Consider the following 20,529-nt stretch of genomic DNA (forward strand, 5'->3'; position numbering starts at 1 on the left):
CACACGGAGCTCTGCAATAGATTTATGACTTCCTGCACTGCAATGGAACATTAGCAATCGGTCTAACAGTGGGGTTTACTGTCACCTCGCAGCGGATAGGGAAGAATTCGTGGAGCTCTTAAAACTGTTTGCAAGAGTTACATGCCTTCTGAAAGACGTAGATAACACAAGAATATACGTATAGTAACACTTCCGACGCGCAACGACGCATTATGTTTGTAGCTATTTATTACAGCTATTAACAGCCGCTTTAGATGTCACTGGAAGAGATTTCCATCTATACTGTGCCTGTTGCTCATTTTCTTACATAAAATTCATAGTTTCTTTATTAATTTCTTTTGATTATCAGAGAGTAGTAGAAAACCAGTATAAAAATATGCAAGAAAAACGTAGATGGCCGTAATTAAAAGTTGCATGTGGATGGAAAGGAAATTATTGTTAATGATTTTGAAGGCCGCATTTATCGCAGTCATCTAATTAACCCCTTTCATCAGAACCTTCTATATTCGAGTTCACAGAAAGAATACATTAAAAGTGTGAAAGAAATTGCAGAGAAACATTGGTTGTCATTTTTAAATAGGTATTACTTGTTTGACGTGTGTCTTGCAGCTACGTAGACCATTCTCGTTCGCGTTGAATCACATATGAGTCATAAAAACGTGCCAGGCATTGACGATAATTTAACGTGAAACTGAGTTGTGCTGTCTTTTTTAGTATTTCTTTGCCACTTGTTTGGAACCGTAAATTAAATCGTAAACTGTGTATATTTGTTGACGGAGTCTCTCATAACTGCTGGCTAGGAAACTTTTACACGTAGCGCCAAAAATTCAAAGCGTGGTTGTTTTATTACACTTTAACTGAACTTATTCTGCGAGCCTACTGGCAATAATGGAACCTGATATTTTAATAAACACGGATATCTCACATTAGGTTCTTTCCTGCAATTAACCTGCTAAAAAACCGAGACGTTGTTATGTTGATGAAAATAGTTATTGATAAACCGCAGTGCACGTACAGTGTCTGCAAATAACGTAATGTACTCAGTCAAGCAGATCTACAATGGTCAAGATAAATTTGTACGTTTGGTATATCTCGTACCGTTTGTCGATGAAGATGTTAAATTTTCCGATTTCTGATAGTTTTTAAATTCTTTCGTAGTTGACTGGCAGGCAAGCATTTATAATCACTGATAAAAATTTTTAACTATGCCATTTACCGCTGGACACACACATTTTTCTTCATGACTATTTGCTGCTCCAAGTAAATAATTTACTGACGACACTAACTGTATTATGATTAGTACATGTATAGGATTACGTAAATGTGATTAGTGCAATTATATGCAGATAATTCATTCAAAAAGTACGTGCACCAAGAAATGAGTTTCTTAACTATAGAAAGAAGAATCCGTACGTTGGAGGAATATTACTAAAATCTCTCGATTTACGAGACTGGGGAGAACTGGGGTTATTTAAAATATTATTGTAACGCTTTTATAAATACGTTAGGGGTACAAAAGATGTACTGAGATATAACCTTGTGCCCAGACAACCGCTTCTCTATGTCTTTAGCGGTGTGCTCCAAGAAATGTAAAAAGAACTCACTTTGGAGGCAAAAAACCTGAATGGCGGTTTACCTGAATGACGGTTACTTGTAAGGTATTAGAACGAATGTTCATTGTACATCGCGTCCACTATCTTAACCATTCCATTGAAACACTTTAAAATAGTTCACACTAATGATAATTAATTCCATAAAATTTCTTTTATTTGACAAAGCTTCAGAGTTATCAGTGGTGAAGTAGAGCGGAAATCTGCAACTTACTTGTTTCCCTGCCTTCTGTATGTATGTAAGCGCATAAGACTGAGATACGCTTAACGTAAAACGGCTGGAAGTAGTACATGCGGAAGTAAATGATCTGCGATTCGTTGCTCGCTCTTTGCGGCCGTATCAGAGACTTTTCATTCTCTTATGATGGTTTGTACGGTTTGATTCTACCTTCAGATGTAAACACAACTGCGGCACTAACATTGCTTTCTTTTTCCGTTTGTTGCAGCCGTCACGGTGCGCTACCTCACCAAGCGATACATCGGGGAGTACAGTTCCAACAGCGGTAAGTACCACGCAGTGTATTGGTCTTCATTCTGTGGGAAGCTCTGTCATTCCCTGTTTCTGACAACTGCTGTGGTTATTTCCGATAATCTTACACAGCTTTCTGTACACAACCAGTAGTGTACGCTACTCGCTCACGAAAACTTCAAGACACACAGAAGAATGACATACACTATGTGATCAAAAGTATCCGGACACATGGCTGAAAATGGCTTACAAGTTTGTGGCGCCCTCCTGCGCTAATGCCGGAATTCAATATGGTGTTGGCCCACCCTTAGCCTTGATGACAGCTTCCACTCTCGCAGGCATTTGTTCAGTCAGGTGCTGAAAGGTTTCGTGGGGAATAGCAGCCCATTCTGACCATCATCAGTAAGAACACTGTGGAAGTTGCAGCAATATAAGGATTAGGAATTTCACGGGAGAAGAAAGAAATGGAGGAAACATATACCCATTTATTTTCCAGATACAAGACTCTCTCTCTCTCTCTCTTTCTCTCACTCACTCATATATTGTTATATGCTTCGCTGAGACACACACATGTTGCAGAATGGAGAGCCGTTGAAACAGGCTATTTGAAATACTACTTGTTTTTATGCGACACTAATCACATTCATAATGTTGGCGATTAATTAATTTGATAAACGATCCCATTATAGATAACTGTGTGAAATTAGATGCTGCCGTACATGCTGAAAAGTCGACTATAAAAGGAATTTCATCATTGTGTCAGTCATTAAGTGTTCTTCATTCGCTGAGCTGTTGTAATGTAACCTGCTCAGCTTTTCCATCCACAAGAGGCAAAATATGAACTAAAGAATTTCTATAAAAAAAAATTGGTAATTGTAAACATGCGAACGGAAGGTGTGACTACACGTACATAAACACTGAAATATGCAACTAAGACCTGCGTTCGAAATCGAGAAAAATATGCAACTAAGACCTGTGTTCGAAATCGAAATAAATGTGCTACTAAGACTTGCTTTCAAAATCGACTAAGTTGAAGCCTACCATATAGACATTTTTCTGGAGCCCATTGAGAAGCTGGTCAGGCTTAAAGTTCTTCAGTCTTTTTCACAGAGACGGGATTTCTCTCGATATAAAATTCTTCTGCTCTGTAGCGTAGTATGTGTGCTCTATTATGAACATTTGTGACAAGATAGAAGTGCATAAAGGACCTACACTGAAGAGCCAAAGAAAATTTTGTACCGGCCTAATATCGTGTAGGACCCCCGCGAGCACGCAGAAGTGCCGCAACACAACGTGGCATGAATTCAAACTCATGTCTGAAGTAGTCCTGGTGGGAACTGACTTCGTGAATCCTGCAGGGCTGTCCATAAATCCGTAAGAGTATGAGGGGGTGGAGATCTCTTCTGAACAGCACGTTGCATCTGGGGAATTTGATGCCTAGCGGAAGTCTTTAAACTCAGAAGATTGTTCCTGGAGCCACCCTGTAGCAATTCAGAACGTGTGTGGTGTCGCATTGTCTTGCTGAAATTGCCCAAGGCCGTCGGAATGCAAAATGGACATGAATGGATGTAGGTGATGAGACACGATGCTTACGTACGTGTCACCTGTCAGAGTCGTATCTAGACGTATTAGGGGTCCTATATCACCCCAGCTGCGCACGTCTCACACCTTTCCAGAGCCTCCGCCAGCTCGAATGGATTCGTGAGGTTGTCTCCATACCCGTACACGTCCATCCGCTTGATACAATTTGAAACGAGACTCGTCCGACCGGGCTGCAAGTTTCCAGTCATCAACAAGTCCAGTGCCGGTGTTGACAGGCGCAGGTGAGGCGTAAAGCTTTGTGTCATGCAGTCATAAAGGGTACACGTTCAAATTGTTCAAATGGCTGTGAGCACTATGCGACTTAAGTTCTGAGGCCATCAGTCCCCTAGAACTTAGAACTAATTAAACCTAACTAACCGAAGGACATCACACACATCCATGCTCGAGGCAGGATTCGAACCTGCGACCGTAGCGGTCGCCCGGTTCCAGACTGCAGAGCCTAGAACCGCACTGCCACTCCGGCCGGCAAAGGGTACACGAGTGAGCCTTCCTCTGCGAAAGACCATATCGATGATGTTTAGTTGAATGGTTCGCACGCTGACACTTGCTGATGGCCCAACATTCAAATCTGCAGCAATTTGAGGAAGGGTTGAAGTTCTGTCAAATTGAACGATTGTTTTCGGTCATCGCTGGTCCCGTTCTTGCAGCATCTTTTTCCGGCCGCAGCGATGTCGGAGATTTTATGTTTTACCGTATTCTTGATATTCACGGCACATTCCTGAACTGGACGTACGGTAAAATCCCCACTTCATCGCTACCTTGGAGATGGTGTGTCCCATCGCACGTGGGCTGACTACAAAACCACGTTCAAATTAACTTAAATCTTGATAACCTGCAATTTTAGCAGCAGTAACCGATCTAACAAGTGCGCCAGGCAGTTGTCTTATATAGGCGTTCCCAGCCGCAGGGTCGTATTCTGCCTGTTTACGTACCTCTGTCTCTGAATACGCATGCCTATACCAGTTTCTTTGGCGCTTCAGTGTATGTGCCATGTGAGGAGGAATATTGTGCTATTGAAAAATGGCAGCGCGATACTGCTGCATGTGAGGAAAATCATGAGGACGCAAGATATTAGTGATGTACCGTTGTGCCGTCAGGGTTCCCTCGGTCACTACCAGCCGTGACCTGAAGCCATATCCGACTCTACCCAAACCAAGACGCTAGGAGTAACTCCTCTGTGCTTCGTCAAAGCGGTGGAAGAATGGGACCTCTACCCTGTTCGAAAACACACACGCCGACAATGGTTATCCAGGAAAGTGCAGAACCTGACTTCATCGCTGAACGAAATGTGAAGCCATTCATCAAAAGTCCATGCTTCCCGGTCACGGAACCAAACGCAGTCGTTTGTGTTGTGATGTTAACTCCAGCCTACGCTTGGAACGATATTTGCCTAATCAGGATGCTGCTTGTCTCCGACCTTTGGTGCAAGCTGACATAGAATGTTCCAGGGAATTCATTACTTGTTCTCGGATGCCATGCACAGGTGTGATTCCCGCACAAAAGTGCAGTCCTCTCTCGTGTTGGTCAAACGTGGTCAACTGAAACTTTGACTATGAGTATACCTGCCCTCTGGTTCATACGCAATCCAACATCCAGCCACTGCCACATCCGGATGCCGAAAAAATCAAGTTATCGCACGATTCGACAAGCGGGTCAAGAGGAGACACACAATCATTACTCATTTAAACTCTGTCAGGTGGTAATAACACTGACTCATACAAGTAAGCGTCGCCTCCGAGTTCTTCATTGATCACACAACATCTGCTTTACTTTACTCTCCTTATATACCCTACCACGCATAGTAACAGCACTAATGCACTTTGGTGGCAGATAGTGTGTACGTGTACGGAGTTACATTGACACTCGACAACTTTCTTGTCAGACAATGTCATTTTGCTGCAGAGGTAGCAGACTTCCTTCATCTTCATGATTACCGATCCTGATGTTTACATTCTCACTGTTCTCGTTTCTGCTACTTCTCATTACTTTAGTGTTTCTACGATTTACTCTCTCCGCGGTTATTACTCCCTCTTGGTTCTTGAACATAGTGTAGATCACCCGTCTTTTCCTGATGCTTACCCCTATTTTTCTCGTAATTTCGAACATTTTACATCATTTTACACTTTCTAACCCTTTTCCACGTCGACAAATACTATTAACGTGTCTTGGTTTTTCTTTATTCTTGCTTCCTTTATCAACCACAATGTCAGAATGGCCTCTCTGGTGGTTTTACCGTTCCTAAAGCCAAACAGGTCGTCATCTAACACTTCCTCAATTCCCTTTTCAATTCTTCTGTTTATTATTCCTGTCAGCAACTTGGATACATGGAATGTTAAGCTGATTGTGCTATAATTTTCGCACCTGTCATCTCTTGCAGTTTTTGGAATGATGTGCATAACGTTTTTCCGAAAGTCTGGGGGGATTTCGCCAGCCTCGTACACTCTACACACCAACTGGAACAGCAGTTTTGCTGCCACTTCCCCCAACCAAGAAATTCTGGCGGAATGTTATCTTTCTCTTCAGCCATATTTGATTTTAAGTGTTCCAGAGCTCTTTTAAATTCTGATTCTAATACTGGATCCCTTGTCTCTTCTATATCGACTCCTGTTTCTTCTTTTACACGTCATCAGGCAAGTCCTCTCACTCATAGAGACCTTCACTGTATTCTTCTCACATATCTGCTCTCTCCACGCATTTAACAGTGGAATTCCTATTGTACTCTTAATATTACCACCCCTGCTTTTAGTTTCAGCGAAGGTTGTTTTGACTTCCCTGTATGTTGAGTCAGTCCTTCCAACAAACGTTTCTTTTCCGATTTCTTCACATTTTTCATGCAGCCATTTCGTCTTAACTTCCCTGCACTTCCTATTTATTTCATTCCAAAGTGACTTGTATTTATTTATTCCTGAATTTCCTTGAACATTTTTATACTTCCTTCTTTCATCGACCAACTTAAGTACTTCTTCTGCTATCCATGGTTTCTTCGCAGTTACCTTCTATATACGTACGTTTTTCTTTCGAACTTTTGTGATCATCCTTTTTAGAAATGCCCATTCCTCTTGAACTGAACTGCCTCCTGATCTATTCCTCATCGCAATATCCATAGCCTCAGATAAATTCAAGCGTACCTATTCGTTCTTTAGTAGTTCCGTATCCCACTTTTTTGCGCATTGATTCTTCCTGACTAGTCTGTTTAACTTCAGCGTACTCTTAATTAATACTATACTTGATCTGAGTCTATATCTATTCCTGGGTGTGCCTTGCAGTCCAGTACCTGATTTCGGAATCTTTGTCTGACTATGATGTATTCTAACTGAAACCTTCCCGTATCTCCATGCCTTTTCCAAGTACACCTCCTCCTCTTGTGATTCTTGAACAGAACATTTGCTGTTACCAAATAATTTATTGCAGAACTCAGTTAAACTTTCTCACATTCCTAATACAAAGCCCTTATTCTCCTGTAACCCTTTCCCCTACTCCTCCCACACATCCACATTCCAGTCCCCCATGACTATTGGAATTTTATCTCCCTTTAGGACTGTATTACCGTTCCAATATCCTCATACACTTGCTCTATCTCTTCAGCTTTCGACCACGGCATGTATACCTGAACTGTCGTTGTCGCTGTTGGTGTGTTGTCGATTCTGATGAGAATAAAAGGCTCTGAACCAAATTGGTGGAAAACAGACAACTTGGCAAAAACGGATCAGTTGATAAGACACGTCGTGGAATATCGGAGATTTCAGTTTGGTAATGGAATGGGCTGCGGATGATAAAAATTGTAGAGGAAGAACGACGCTTGAATGCAATAAGCAGGATCAAATGGCTGGAGGTGTCAGTGTCTATGTAGAGATGAAGCGGTGTTGAGCAACATAGACTAGCGCGAACAACAGCAGATCAGTCTTCGCATTGAAGACCACAACAACACGATTTATATATGTATGTATGTATTGAACTTGGGACCTATAAACGACGGAGAGGCTTCGTCCCCACCGTAGCCCTCAGTAGTACACAACCCCACAACAGGCTACAACAGTGCACTCACTCCACCGCCACCCCACACCGAACGCATGGTTATTGTGCGGTTCGGCCCCCAGTGGATCCCCCTGGGATCGTCTCATTCCAGACGAGTGTAATCTCAATGTTTGAGTGGTAGAGTAATGATGGTGTACGCGTACGTTGAGACAGTGTTTGCGCAGCAATCGCCGAGATAGTGTATCTGAGGCGGAATAAGGGGAACCAGCTCGCATTCGCCGAGGCAGGTGGAGAACGGCCTTAAAAACCATCCACAGGCTGAACGGCACACCGGACCTCGACACAAATCCGCCGGGCGGATTCGAGACGGGGACCGGGACCGGCACGCCTTCCGCTCGGGAAGCTATTGTAGTGTAACGACGTAAGTTTTTTATAAATGATTTTCTTTTGACATATGACCACGTGTAGACTTCGTCACCTACGTCAGTTACAACACACTTCAAAATTATTTGTACTCTTTTTAAATTGTCTCAGAATGGTTCTTGAACGAAACTGTAAAACATCATTTGAGTTGTATGCGCAGAATTACGTCACTCAGTCCAATTGGTTTGCGCAAACTTTTTCAATTTAGATGTCGTTTGTTTCTCCTCAGAAGTTATATTAATGCAAGTTATCTGATTTAATAAATATTAGAACCACATTGAATAAGCTTTCGAGATTCAAACTCGCGATGGACGTTGTCAAAAATTAATAATCTTGTCAAATAAATTACGTAACATAATTCTTCATAAATAAATTCTCGGTACACGTATTTCAACTTTAGTAGCATCCACTAGTTTATTATCTTCCTACATATAGACGTGAACCTGAGCCTTGACAAGACAGAACTGAACATTTACAACATGATTAAACTTTCTATGATGTCATTGTTCTACAAACATTACAAATTCTCAATTTTTTAATTTTTAGAAGCACGACGCAACAACTCGGTTTCAGAATCTTCTGTTGCTCTTTGGCCGTCGACCCGCGACGTATAGTGGCCAGCAATTTTCTCTCTGGTCCCGGGAGCGAAGATGCTGTCTCCGTTCGTTGCGCCGCCCTCTCCGTACATGAAACATAAAAAATAAATGCAAAACTTTAGATAATTCACAGCTATTACAAATATTACAAAAATACATAAACAAAACAATAAATTAAACTTGTATTCACCTGCAAACTGGGCTGACACTGGTGGATGGGGGACACTTCAATTTCACGTCCCAATACACTATGCGTTAGACCGCACGGCTAGCCAGCCGGGCACAACACGATACTCAAATAGATGACACCTCTTTGAAATCCGTGTATACCATTTTGGTTTGGTTGTCTTATGTGGATTTCGATTAATTAGAACGTCTATGTATACGAACAATTGAAGATACGATTGTGTAATAATGTGATTTAAATTCCTCAAATAAAAGCCATCTGAGTGGAAATTTACTCAGTATACGATTAACAAAATACGGGCGAGAGCCCTACCAAATGGATCTGTGTTCCTTATACATTATTTTCCTTTTACCTTATTGGATGTTCACGTCTGCTTGTAACATTTTCTGCCATGTTATTCCAAACGTTAATGGTTAGCTGCTCCACAGGTGAAGGGCATCAAAGCAACCAAGGTGGTTCATATGTTCCATTGCATGCATTCATTCATCGCTTACTCAGTTAAAGGGCCCGCCGCTGTGGCCGAGCGGTTCTAGGCGCTTCAGTCCGGAACCGCGCGACTGCTAAGGTCGCAGGTTCGAATCCTGCCTCGGGCATGGATGTGTGTGATGTCCTTAGGTTAGTTAGATTTAAGTAGTTCTAAGTTCTAGGGGCCTGAAACCTCAGCTGTTAACTTCCATAGTGCTCAGAGCCATATAAACCATTTTTTGAACTTACGTAAGGCTCAATTAATGCCAGAAATATCAGTGACAAGTGTTTTTGTCTAAAAAATGTCCTCTTTCCCGGTAATGAGAGACAAAAAATGAACGTGATAATGCAATATCCATATGACTAACATAAATGAACATAAGGAAATCACAAAAAGTTAAGTGTATCACATCTTCTGACGTTGGACAATATTGCGGCTTCATGTAGCTGCTGTAGACATCTGCAGCTAATCATATATTGAAAAATTACGGTATTAAGAACGAAATAGTGATTTGAACCAAACGTTCGTGTAGTAGCCGACGTATAACCAAAAAAATGAAGAGACTTTGGTAACCCATCAAGGAAAGCGTGACTGCTGCTGGACACAGAATCGTATTCAGCGAGCCAAAATTAAATGGTTTCCGTACCTTCTATGGCAATAACAACTCCAGCATGGTCAGACGACAACTGTTACGTTCGGGGTCTGAAGATGACACCATGGGGTGTCGAAACTGTTAGTATATGTTAAAAAGAATAAACGACGTTATATTCAAACAAAGCTGCTAATTTTGGTATCGTTATTCAAGTAAAAAAAAAAAAAACTGCTACCGAGCGAATATCAGACCAAGAAATGTAATATTTCCATTCTAGAATGACAGTATGGTTTCACATTCGACTACACGCGTGCCAAATGCGTAAATCAAACCTGCTGATCTACACGCTAGCAATAAAACCAAGAAACGTGTGAGAAAGGTGACATTTACGGAGGACACTTGAAACGTTTCGTTAATATTCAAATGGTACGAGAGGCAACGTTAATGTGCGGAGGCGTATGACAGACGCTCATTACGTATTACTAACGGCCCATAAAGATGGGCTGACGGAAACTCGTAAGCAGTGACACAGTACGCGCTGTTGTGCTGTCCACTGCGTGTGTTTAAGGAATACCGCCTCATTAGGTGGCTTCTTTAATACTTTTCACAGCCGTAAACTTGGACCGTAATAGTGCTGGAGCTTCTTACACCCAGAACTCCAGATGAAAACGTAATAACATCAATTACCTAAATATTTCTACTTTTATTTGTTTATTATTTTTTACTACGCCTTGGCGGTTTGATTTGTTGTGTTCCAACCACCGTTTCTAATGTTCGTGAATTTCTTAGTTTTTACATATCTGTCACAACAAATTTTCTGATTAATCTGATCTAATCTACATCAGCATTTCTCCGCCCTTATTTTTCTTTTAGTCCACTTATTCCCCATTGTAAAATTTAATTAGGGATTCAAGATATTGTCCCTCTCATCTCTCTAATAGTAACAGTCTTGTAATGACTACACTCATAGCACTTGACTGTACTATGCACATTTTAATTCCTTCCATTGTCTTCATTGTCCGGTTCCTTATATATGAAGTCCGATTTCCTTAGACTTTCGTGCTCAGAAAGTACAGATTAAAAATTTAAAAACCCATCTTATTTCTTGAGAAGACGCTATCACCAAAAATATTTTAGCATCTAATGGAAGGTCTTTTCAGGTTGTTCGCAAAGTAGAATTTGACTGTGTTAGATCGCTAGGACATGTGACATTAATAAGTAGCTCTCTACCTGTTTTCTAGTGCACACTTCGAAGAATAGCGTGTGGGATGCATCGATGGAGTACCTGCTATACCCCATGTCAAAAACAATGTGTGCGAGCACTGGAACCAAATGATTCGCAGTTCAGTTTTTTCAGTGAATATCCTGTGCGCTATTGCAGTGCTTAACTTCCTACAGTTTGTGTTCTTCACGGATGAAGCCTCTTTCAATTGTAGTGATGTTTTTCTCTCCCACAATCGTCATTACTGTATTGATAACATCCATACGCTTCGTCCGTCTCAGAACATCAGCAGCGATTACGTATTAACTTGTGGGCCAGAATAATATACAAGATCGGCAAAGAGAACCTTATTTCCTGCAGCCAGTTAGGATGACATGCGTTTCCAAGTCTCTGTTCGAGATGTGCTGCCTATTTTGGTGGAGAGTTTAGCTCTTGTTCTCCACGATGGCCTCTACGGCGAATGGACTCTAGCGCACCATCAGGCTCCGGTCCGTCCACAGATGAACAACAGGTGCCCTCGTCGCTGGACAGGGTCTGTGAATCCTGTTCCCTGTAGGTCCTGGCCAGCGCGATCGCCAGATAGCACTCCAATTGACTTTCTTGGGTGAGGATGTATGCATACATTAGAAACAGCATATCCTGGTTAGTAAGGTCCTAGCCGTCTATTTCATTTTGCGTGGCATAATTTTGTTGGCTTGGGACACGTGGTCGTGACGTTCCACGAACGTGTCAGCTCAAAGATGTAACTACACTCCTGGAAATTGAAATAAGAACACCGTGAATTCATTGTCCCAGGAAGGGGAAACTTTATTGACACATTCCTGGGGTCAGATACATCACATGATCACACTGACAGAACCACAGGCACATAGACACAGGCAACAGAGCATGCACAATGTCGGCACTAGTACAGTGTATATCCACCTTTCGCAGCAATGCAGGCTGCTATTCTCCCATGGAGACGATCGTAGACATGCTGGATGTAGTCCTGTGGAACGGCTTGCCATGCCATTTCCACCTGGCGCCTCAGTTGGACCAGCGTTCGTGCTGGACGTGCAGACCGCGTGAGACGACGCTTCATCCAGTCCCAAACATGCTCAAAGGGGGACAGATCCGGAGATCTTGCTGGCCAGGGTAGTTGACTTACACCTTCTAGAGCACGTTGGGTGGCACGGGATACATGCGGACGTGCATTGTCCTGTTGAACAGCAAGTTCCCTTGCCGGTCTAGGAATGGTAGAACGATGGGTTCGATGACGGTTTGGATGTACCGTGCACTATTCAGTGTCCCCTCGACGATCACCAGTGGTGTACGGCCAGTGTAGGAGATCGCTCCCCACACCATGATGCCGGGTGTTGGCCCTGTGTGCGTCGGTCGTATGCAGTCCTGATTGTGGCGCTCACCTGCACGGCGCCAAACACGCATACGACCATCATTGGCACCAAGGCAGAAGCGACTCTCATCGCTGAAGACGACACGTCTTCATTCGTCCCTCTATTCACGCCTGTCGCGACACCACTGGAGGCGGGCTGCACGATGTTGGGGCGTGAGCGGAAGACGGCCTAACAGTGTGCGGGACCGTAGCCCAGCTTCATGGAGACGGTTGCGAATGGTCCTCGCCGATACCCCAGGAGCAACAGTGTCCCTAATTTGCTGGGAAGTGGCGGTGCGGTCCCCTACGGCACTGCGTAGGATCCTACGGTCTTGGCGTGCATCCGTGCGTCGCTGCGGTCCGGTCCCAGGTCGACGGGCACGTGCACCTTCCGCCGACCACTGGCGACAACATCGATGTACTGTGGAGACCTCACGCCCCACGTGTTGAGCAATTCGGCGGTACGTCCACCCGGCCTCCCGCATGCCCACTATACTCCCTCGCTCAAAGTCCATCAACTGCACATACGGTTCACGTCCACGCTGTCGCGGCATGCTACCAGTGTTAAAGACTGCGATGGAGCTCCGTATGCCACGGCAAACTGGCTGACACTGACGGCGGCGGTGCACAAATGCTGCGCAGCTAGCGCCATTCGACGGCCAACACCGCGGTTCCTGGTGTGTCCGCTGTGCCGTGCGTGTGATCATTGCTTGTACAGCCCTCTCGCAGTGTCCGGAGCAAGTATGGTGGGTCTGACACACCGGTGTCAATGTGTTCTTTTTTCCATTTCCAGGAGTGTATAATAGGAAATTTAATAATCATTTTCGACAGTTAGTTCTTGGTCTCAAGTACTTCGTTGGGAATCATCTATATGATTTTGTCCCTGGTTTTCAAAATGTTACTGTTGTTTTCGCAACATGACTGACAAGTGGTTGTACATTTCCACACGATATCTAGAATCCTGTTGATGTTAATGTGGAACTGTGAGCACAAATACGATAGTCAATAGCAGTTTCTGGAGAGAACCTGAGTCTTTGAAACAGTGTAGAAAGTTGCAGTTATGACCGTAAATGGGCCTCTGCTGAGCGAGGTTCCACAGTTGTAAGAGTGTGGATCGGCACCTAGGAGGACAGCGATTAAAATCCTGGGAATCCCAAATAAATTTATATTTTCCTAAACCGGTTACAGTTGGTCTCTTTGAAAACACATCACCGATTTCCTTCGCCTTCATTTCTACGTTCGAGTTTGTGCTCTGTCTGCAATACCCATGTCGTCGACGGCACATTACCCTTTCCTGATAGCTGGGCCTTTGGGAATATCTTTGTTTTAATTATCCTCTTCTCATATTTTCTGTTACTTTCGCATCAGACAGTACCTCGTAATATCATATTTGTGAGAGCCATTCTGAAACCAGTGCCTGTCATTTACTTTAATGGAATCTACAACAGTTGTAGAAAGCACTAAACGCAGTTCAACAGGGGAAGAGCTCAACCACCTACTGACATTTTTCTAGATAGTCACCTTCATTCGTAGTGCAGTTTTCCCGTTGGTAAACAGATGTGTGAGTGTTGTTCTCATAATAACCTGAACCAGCTCAGGCTATGCACTGCGTCAGAGCTTTGACAACAGCACCTGACTCTGGAAAACGCTGGTCACTGTAGTCCGCCTTTTATAGGCCTAGAAAGATGGAAGTCATAATGTGCTAAATCAGGACTGTACAGTGGATATAGTAGGACAGTCCAGCTGAATTGGCCATTAGTTCCACGGTCGAAAAATTGTTGTGAGGCTTGGCGTTATCCTATTGAAATTAGAAGTTCTTCTTCTTCTGCAGTATAATCGGAAATTTGGACTTTCAGCCCAGTCTGCGTTGTTTTGCACTGTTTTCAGTTGTCAGCTGCTGTAGACTGCAAGACATCCAAAACAATCACACCGTGGCTACTCCAGAAGACTGTGCACATCACATTGCCTCCAGTTGACTGAGTCTTGACCATCTGCATTGTTGGAGAATTCGTATATCGCGACTCCACGGATTCCTTGATTCCAGCTCGTAGTGCTGACAGACATACCATCTATAGTGATGGTGGTGTTCACAAAATTTCCACTTTAAGCCTCTTGTTGGTACAGTAGATCCGACAAATTTCCATTCTGTGATTTTTGTCTCGTGAAACCATGCGACCAATCCTGCACATATTTATCAATAACCGAGGATGCGTAATACCTTGTCTAAACATTACAACTAGTATGTAGCAGTGCACATCACTGGTTGTAATCCAGGGATAAACATGGATGAGTCGATTGAGATGCTGTTGATTAGGTATGTGGATTCGACCACAGCTTGTTGTGCACATGATTTCCACCACTAATGAAACACTGTACCCTCCGCCACACATTACTCAATCTTTATTGATGCATTGTGGATAATGGACGCTGGATGGTCAAATACTTTCATCAACGAAAATCGCCAAACAGCCATATGTTGTGAGAATTTATTTGGACAACCAGTTTTGGCATATCAGTAATGCCATCTCAAGGCCCCTATGCACTTAATGTATATCTGATCGTCTGTACATGAAGAGCATAGGGGCCTGAAAATGGCATTATTGAAATGCATAAACTGATTGTCTAAATAAGATAACTTCTCAAAACAAACGGTGGTTTGGCGATTTTCCTTGGTAAGCATATGTCTGCAGTATTGTCTCCATGCACTTTTCATGGAAACTACAGCAAATAGCAAAGGCTGAATAACACAGTAAAGTAGGGCAAGAATTCAGTTGCATATGATCTCCAGAAAGTCACCTGCATTCATTATGCATGTTTGTAAAAGGGAAAGGAGTCTGCAGGCCAAATATATTGTATCATCTCCATGCACCTTGATGGATTTCAAATGGGACAATTTGTTCAATAGTCAGTATTTCATTGATGTATGTTCTATACACATTTCATAGTCATAATGATCTTCTTCTTCTTCTGCTACTCCTGCTACATACTGATTTGATCTGTACATATGTATGTATGTATGTATATATGTATATATGTCTGAAACCTCCTCCCAAACACCTGGATCGATTTCAGCAAAATCTGGCACACAAACAGCGAACCTCATAAGAATCAGCTCTGTCTAGTTTATAACCTCCTAGCTCGAATAAGAATGTAGGTACAGAAAAACGTATTTTTGCAGACTCTATCACATAGGCTGCCTTTCTGTCTACCTGATTTGCAGGCAACCTGTATGTCAGGGGCATCTCTTGATGTTTAGGCTGCTCTGCACAACAGATGTGCTGTGTTGGACTAGTGTTTGTGTACTTTACAGACATTCCTTGAGCATCCTATATATCAGAGGAAAAATAAAAGGTCTCAAGCCCCTGATATGTAGACTGTCCTGCATAATGGGCATGTTGTGGGAGTAGTATCAGCTTAGTTTGTCAACCTTCTTAGCAGATGCTACATGTGCAGATGGGCACGGCTGGAGAAAGTTTGAGCTGGATAGATTAGGGGTTGGACAAAGGGGGCAGGAAGAGACGAATATGGAGAGGGGAAGGAGGAGATGAATAGGGAGAGGAGGCAGGAGGAGATTAATATAGAGAGGGGCAGGAGGAAGTGAAGAAAGGGACAGGGGGAGAAGGAGTAGTGGAGGAAGAGATGTACAAAAATGGGGTGTAGAGCACTGGGATAGGCATATAGAGGGTGAAGGAGGAGATGAACAAAGAGATGGTGGAGGAGGAGATGGAGAGAGACAGAGAGAATGGATGAGAGAGGAAAGGAAGAGATGGACTGAGAAGGGGCAGGTGAAGATAGACAGAAATAGGATTGATGTGGGGATGGCATATAAATCGGTGGAGGAGGATAGAGATATCGGAAGCAGGAGGTGGACTCAGGGTAGAGCGGATGAAATGAGAGGGAGAGAACATAGACAGTGAGAAGGCAGGGCAGAAAGGGGAGTAGGAGATACACAAAAGATGCTGGAGGAGATGTATGCAATGTATGTGACATACATAGGTTGATAAAAAGAAGTCACGACCTTGGTCACAGCTTATTTTCGTACTCACTTTCGTTTTCAATACGCGCTGCATATCATCTCCAGATCTGAAGTGCAAAGTGCAGTCTATGGGGCCACATGAAGATGCTCTGCAATGCTGAATGAGACTGGCAGTTGGTAATAAAAGAAGTTGTGACCCAGACATTGTTTATTTATTATGACAAAAGAGATCATCATTCCTACGGCGACAGTTATTCGATTCAAAATAATGTGGCTCGAACACTCAAAACCGACACAAAAAAGGATCCATTAGTATGGAATGCGTTGTGGATGTGTCTAGAAAACAACAGTGCCTTTTTGTGACCCAGCACCAGAGCGACCACCCAATGTGCAAGTTCCGGCAGCACCTCTGCAGGCAGGAGTGGTGACGCAGAGCACGGGAGAGAGTTCGCCGCGTCGCAGCAAGAGCGGCGGAAATTTGCGACGCCGGGGCGTCCCCTTTCCTGCTCGCCCCTCCCCCACCAGCCCCGCCCCGTTATTTACACGCACGTCCAGGCAGGCCGCCAGGAAAGTGAAGAGCCCCAGCCGCAGCCACGTAAATGTCACCAGAACGGGTTCCACCGGCGTCGCAGCCACAATGGACGGTGAAACTGCGACGCAAAGTGTGGGCAGTCATACCGCTTGCGCGACGTGCCTTGCCAGCAGCGCTCGACTGGGATGAGAAAATGCGGAAACATGCAGCTGAGTGAAAGGACCTGCGTTAACCTGTGATAGCTCGTTCAATGCAGAACAGCAACTTGCATCATTTATGAATAAAATATTCCCAGTCTCCTCAGACTTCCCTTAGAGCTCCGTATTTCTATGATTTCCACAATAGTCATTGTCAGAGGCGAATGACAGCTACTGAGTTGGCCTTCCATAGCCGAATTAGGGCTGTGATTAATTTACCTTTAAAAAGTTTTTTATTCCAGTTTTTGATCACAATATCAATTCTTTAGACGATGACAGTCTTCAGTCCGTAACGACCATCCTCAGATCTTAATTACACCATGTCCTAAAGTGATAAGGCCATAATGGCATCGTCAAAACATATAATCAGCACAGCATCGTCATATAGATCTAAAATAAGGTGTAGAATAGGCCACATAGTCACCTATGCCGTAATAACGTTATGGACTCGACAAGAAATTTACTTATGCAGAAAGTTGTTGTGCTCAATAATTCAAACAATTTTGGGAGGATACATAATTATAGTGACTGGGGAGAAATAAAAAAGGGAGTCACACAAGATTCAGTTTTGAATCCATACCTATTCCTTTCATAAATATTAAATGCCTTCCACTTACCATTCAAGAAGCAGGATTGGTACCTTTTTCAAATGGTTCAAATGGCTCTGAGAACTATGGGACTTAACTTCTGAGGTCATCAGTCCCCTAGAACTTAGAACTACTTAAGCTTAACTAACCTAAGGACATCACACACATCCATGCCCGAGGCAGGATTCGAACCTGCGACCGTAGCGGTCGCGCGGTTCCAGACTGTAACGCCTATAGCCGCTCGGCCACCCCGGCCGGCTACCTTTTGCAGATGGTACCGTTAGAGAGAGAGAGCAAAATAAGAGACTGCGAATGGCGAATGATTTTTTTAAAATAATTATAAAGAAGTCCCTTGAAAGTAGACTCTTCCTAAATTTTGAAAACACACTCTATATTTAGTTTCGTGCAATAAGTAGTCATACGAAGAATAAATGTCGAGTATGAGCAGAAGTCAGTAAATCACGTAGAATCCAGATCTACTTTATACATGGATACTCTGCAAGTCAAATTTAAGTTCCTGGTAGAGGGTTCATCGAACCACTTTCACAATTCTTTATTGTTCCAATCCTGTATAGTGTGCGGAAAGAACGAACACCAATATCTTTCCGCACGAGCTCTGATTTCTCTTATTTTATCATCTTGAGCGTTTCCCCTTATGTAGGACGTTGTCAACAAAATATTCTCGCATTCGGAGGAGAAGGCTGGTGATCGGGATTTCGTGAGAAGATTCCATCGCAACCAAAAACACCTATGCTTTAATGATGTCCACCCCCATATCCTGCATCATTTCAATAACACTCTTTCCCCTATTTCGCGGTAACACAAAACGTGCCGCCCTTCTTTGCACTTTTTCGATGTACTCCTTCAATCCTATCTGGTAAGGATCCCACACCGCGCAGCAGTATTCTAAAAGAGGATGGACAGGCGTAGTGTAGGCAGTCTCCTTTGTAGACGTCTCCAAACGTTTGGTTGCATATATTGATGAAACCTTTTACTGGAAAGCGCATATTACTGAGCATCTCAAAAAATTAAGTTCTGCTGCTTTTGCTCTTTGTATAATTGCTAATCTTGTAAACGAACATACCAACCTCCTGAAGTGTCTGGCATATTTCTACTCAATAATGTCTTATGGAATAATTTTCTGGAGTAACTCACCACATAGAAAATAAGTATTGATTGCAGAAAAGTGAGCGGTAGGAATACTATGCGGCGTTCACCCACGGACGTCGTGTAGGTACATCTTCAAGGAGCTGGTATTGTAACTGCGTCGTCACAGTGCAGATAGTCTCCATTATTAAAGCTGCCAGACGTACAGAAAGGAGTTAAATATTTAGCACAAAATTTTTGTTCATCTGCCCAATTTCTGAAAATGTATGACAGGTAGCAAAACAAGTTTTAATTCCAGATTATAGTAATATCTCTTGGGAAAGCTCTTCTATTTCATTGACGAATTTCTATTCAAAAACTGGTAGTCACTAAAAATAGTTGTTTTTAAGTGTAGTTGCATGATTAGGTACGCATATCTCGTGAAACGGCTCGTTCCACATCATTTCGAAAAGAGAATCATTCAAATGATCTGTGGAACATGTGAATAAGTAACTCTGTGGTACCACAGATTAGTGTATGTTGGAGATGTACAGTTAGGGGGAAACACTACTCCTTTAGGAAAGTAGGAAAATCAACAAATTTGTCGGTAGTCGCTATGGTAGTCTTATGTAACCAACTACCGGCTCATTATTGGCCGATAAACATCATCGTAACGTTATGGACAGCTCAAGATTCTGTCGATCTCCGAAATGGTCAGTAGTACCGGCTTCGTTTCCTTTGAAAGATAAACTATTCGGCGTATTGTCAGCAACTGTTAGGGAGGTCATTCAAAACCGGTTTTCAGACTGTGTTTGGTAGACCTACAATATCGTAACGACGTTGGCAAACCACGAAAATTTTCTACGTCATTATTACGTCTATGTCCTAGCTGGCCTGCACTTATACCGTTAACCGTGTCGCAGAGTGAGGAAATCGGTGCATTTCTCCAGTAGCTGCTGTGGTGACCTTACGCAACGTCATCGTGACGTCCGGGGAAATCAAGGGGAAAAAAGCCAGAGGTTACTTCGATACTTGAGTTGGAGATGATCTAATAACGCAACCGCTCTCGTTGGAAAGAAGACAACTTGCTTTTCTCGGCACTATCTGCAGTGCCGAGACACGCTTCCACCCATAAGATTACATTCGCTCTCCAGTTCTGTACTTGGTACAGCACATCGTGATCTAGGGGTCTCCATGACACCCCGCGATCATTTTATGCTTGTGAACGCGTAGGCCTCCTAATTCGTTCTGATTTGAGGTATTTTTGTTGGGTTTGCTCGCTAGTGAGACTCAGCTGCATTGTATAATCAGATGTTTGTCAGTCGGATTTTAGGATATGATATCCAGCGCGAAAAAACAGCATAACCTTAAGCATGTTTATAAGGCTGTGTTCAGCAACTTCTGATTTGTAAAATCATAAGATTTAAAATAGCGACCATAAACTGTGCGTATGGGCTATACAGTAGTAATGCTATGAGCAGCATCTTATGTTTTCTTGTATGTCTACAACAACAGTATGCACGTCACCTGTCAAATGAATCTTCCTGACAGATTAAAACTGTGTGCCGGACCGAGATGCGAACTCGAGAACTTGACATTTCGCTGACAAGTACTTTACCAACTGAGCTACTCAAGCA

At 43.1% G+C, this 20,529-nt stretch overlaps 1 protein-coding gene across 2 annotated transcripts in view; it reads left to right on the forward strand.

Moving 5' to 3' along the window:
• Window positions 1-20,529, forward strand: part of LOC124798103 (ras-related and estrogen-regulated growth inhibitor-like) — a 589,819-nt gene that overhangs the window by 321,851 nt on the left and 247,439 nt on the right. For both annotated transcript variants that reach the window (XM_047261357.1, XM_047261366.1), the window contains exon 3: window positions 2,057-2,113. In XM_047261357.1, coding sequence (XP_047117313.1) covers window positions 2,057-2,113 — 57 coding nt within the window. The remainder of the gene's footprint in view (window positions 1-2,056; window positions 2,114-20,529) is intronic.

Source organism: Schistocerca piceifrons, chromosome 1, assembly GCF_021461385.2.
Source record: "Schistocerca piceifrons isolate TAMUIC-IGC-003096 chromosome 1, iqSchPice1.1, whole genome shotgun sequence".
Classification (NCBI taxonomy): Eukaryota; Metazoa; Arthropoda; class Insecta; order Orthoptera; family Acrididae; genus Schistocerca; species Schistocerca piceifrons.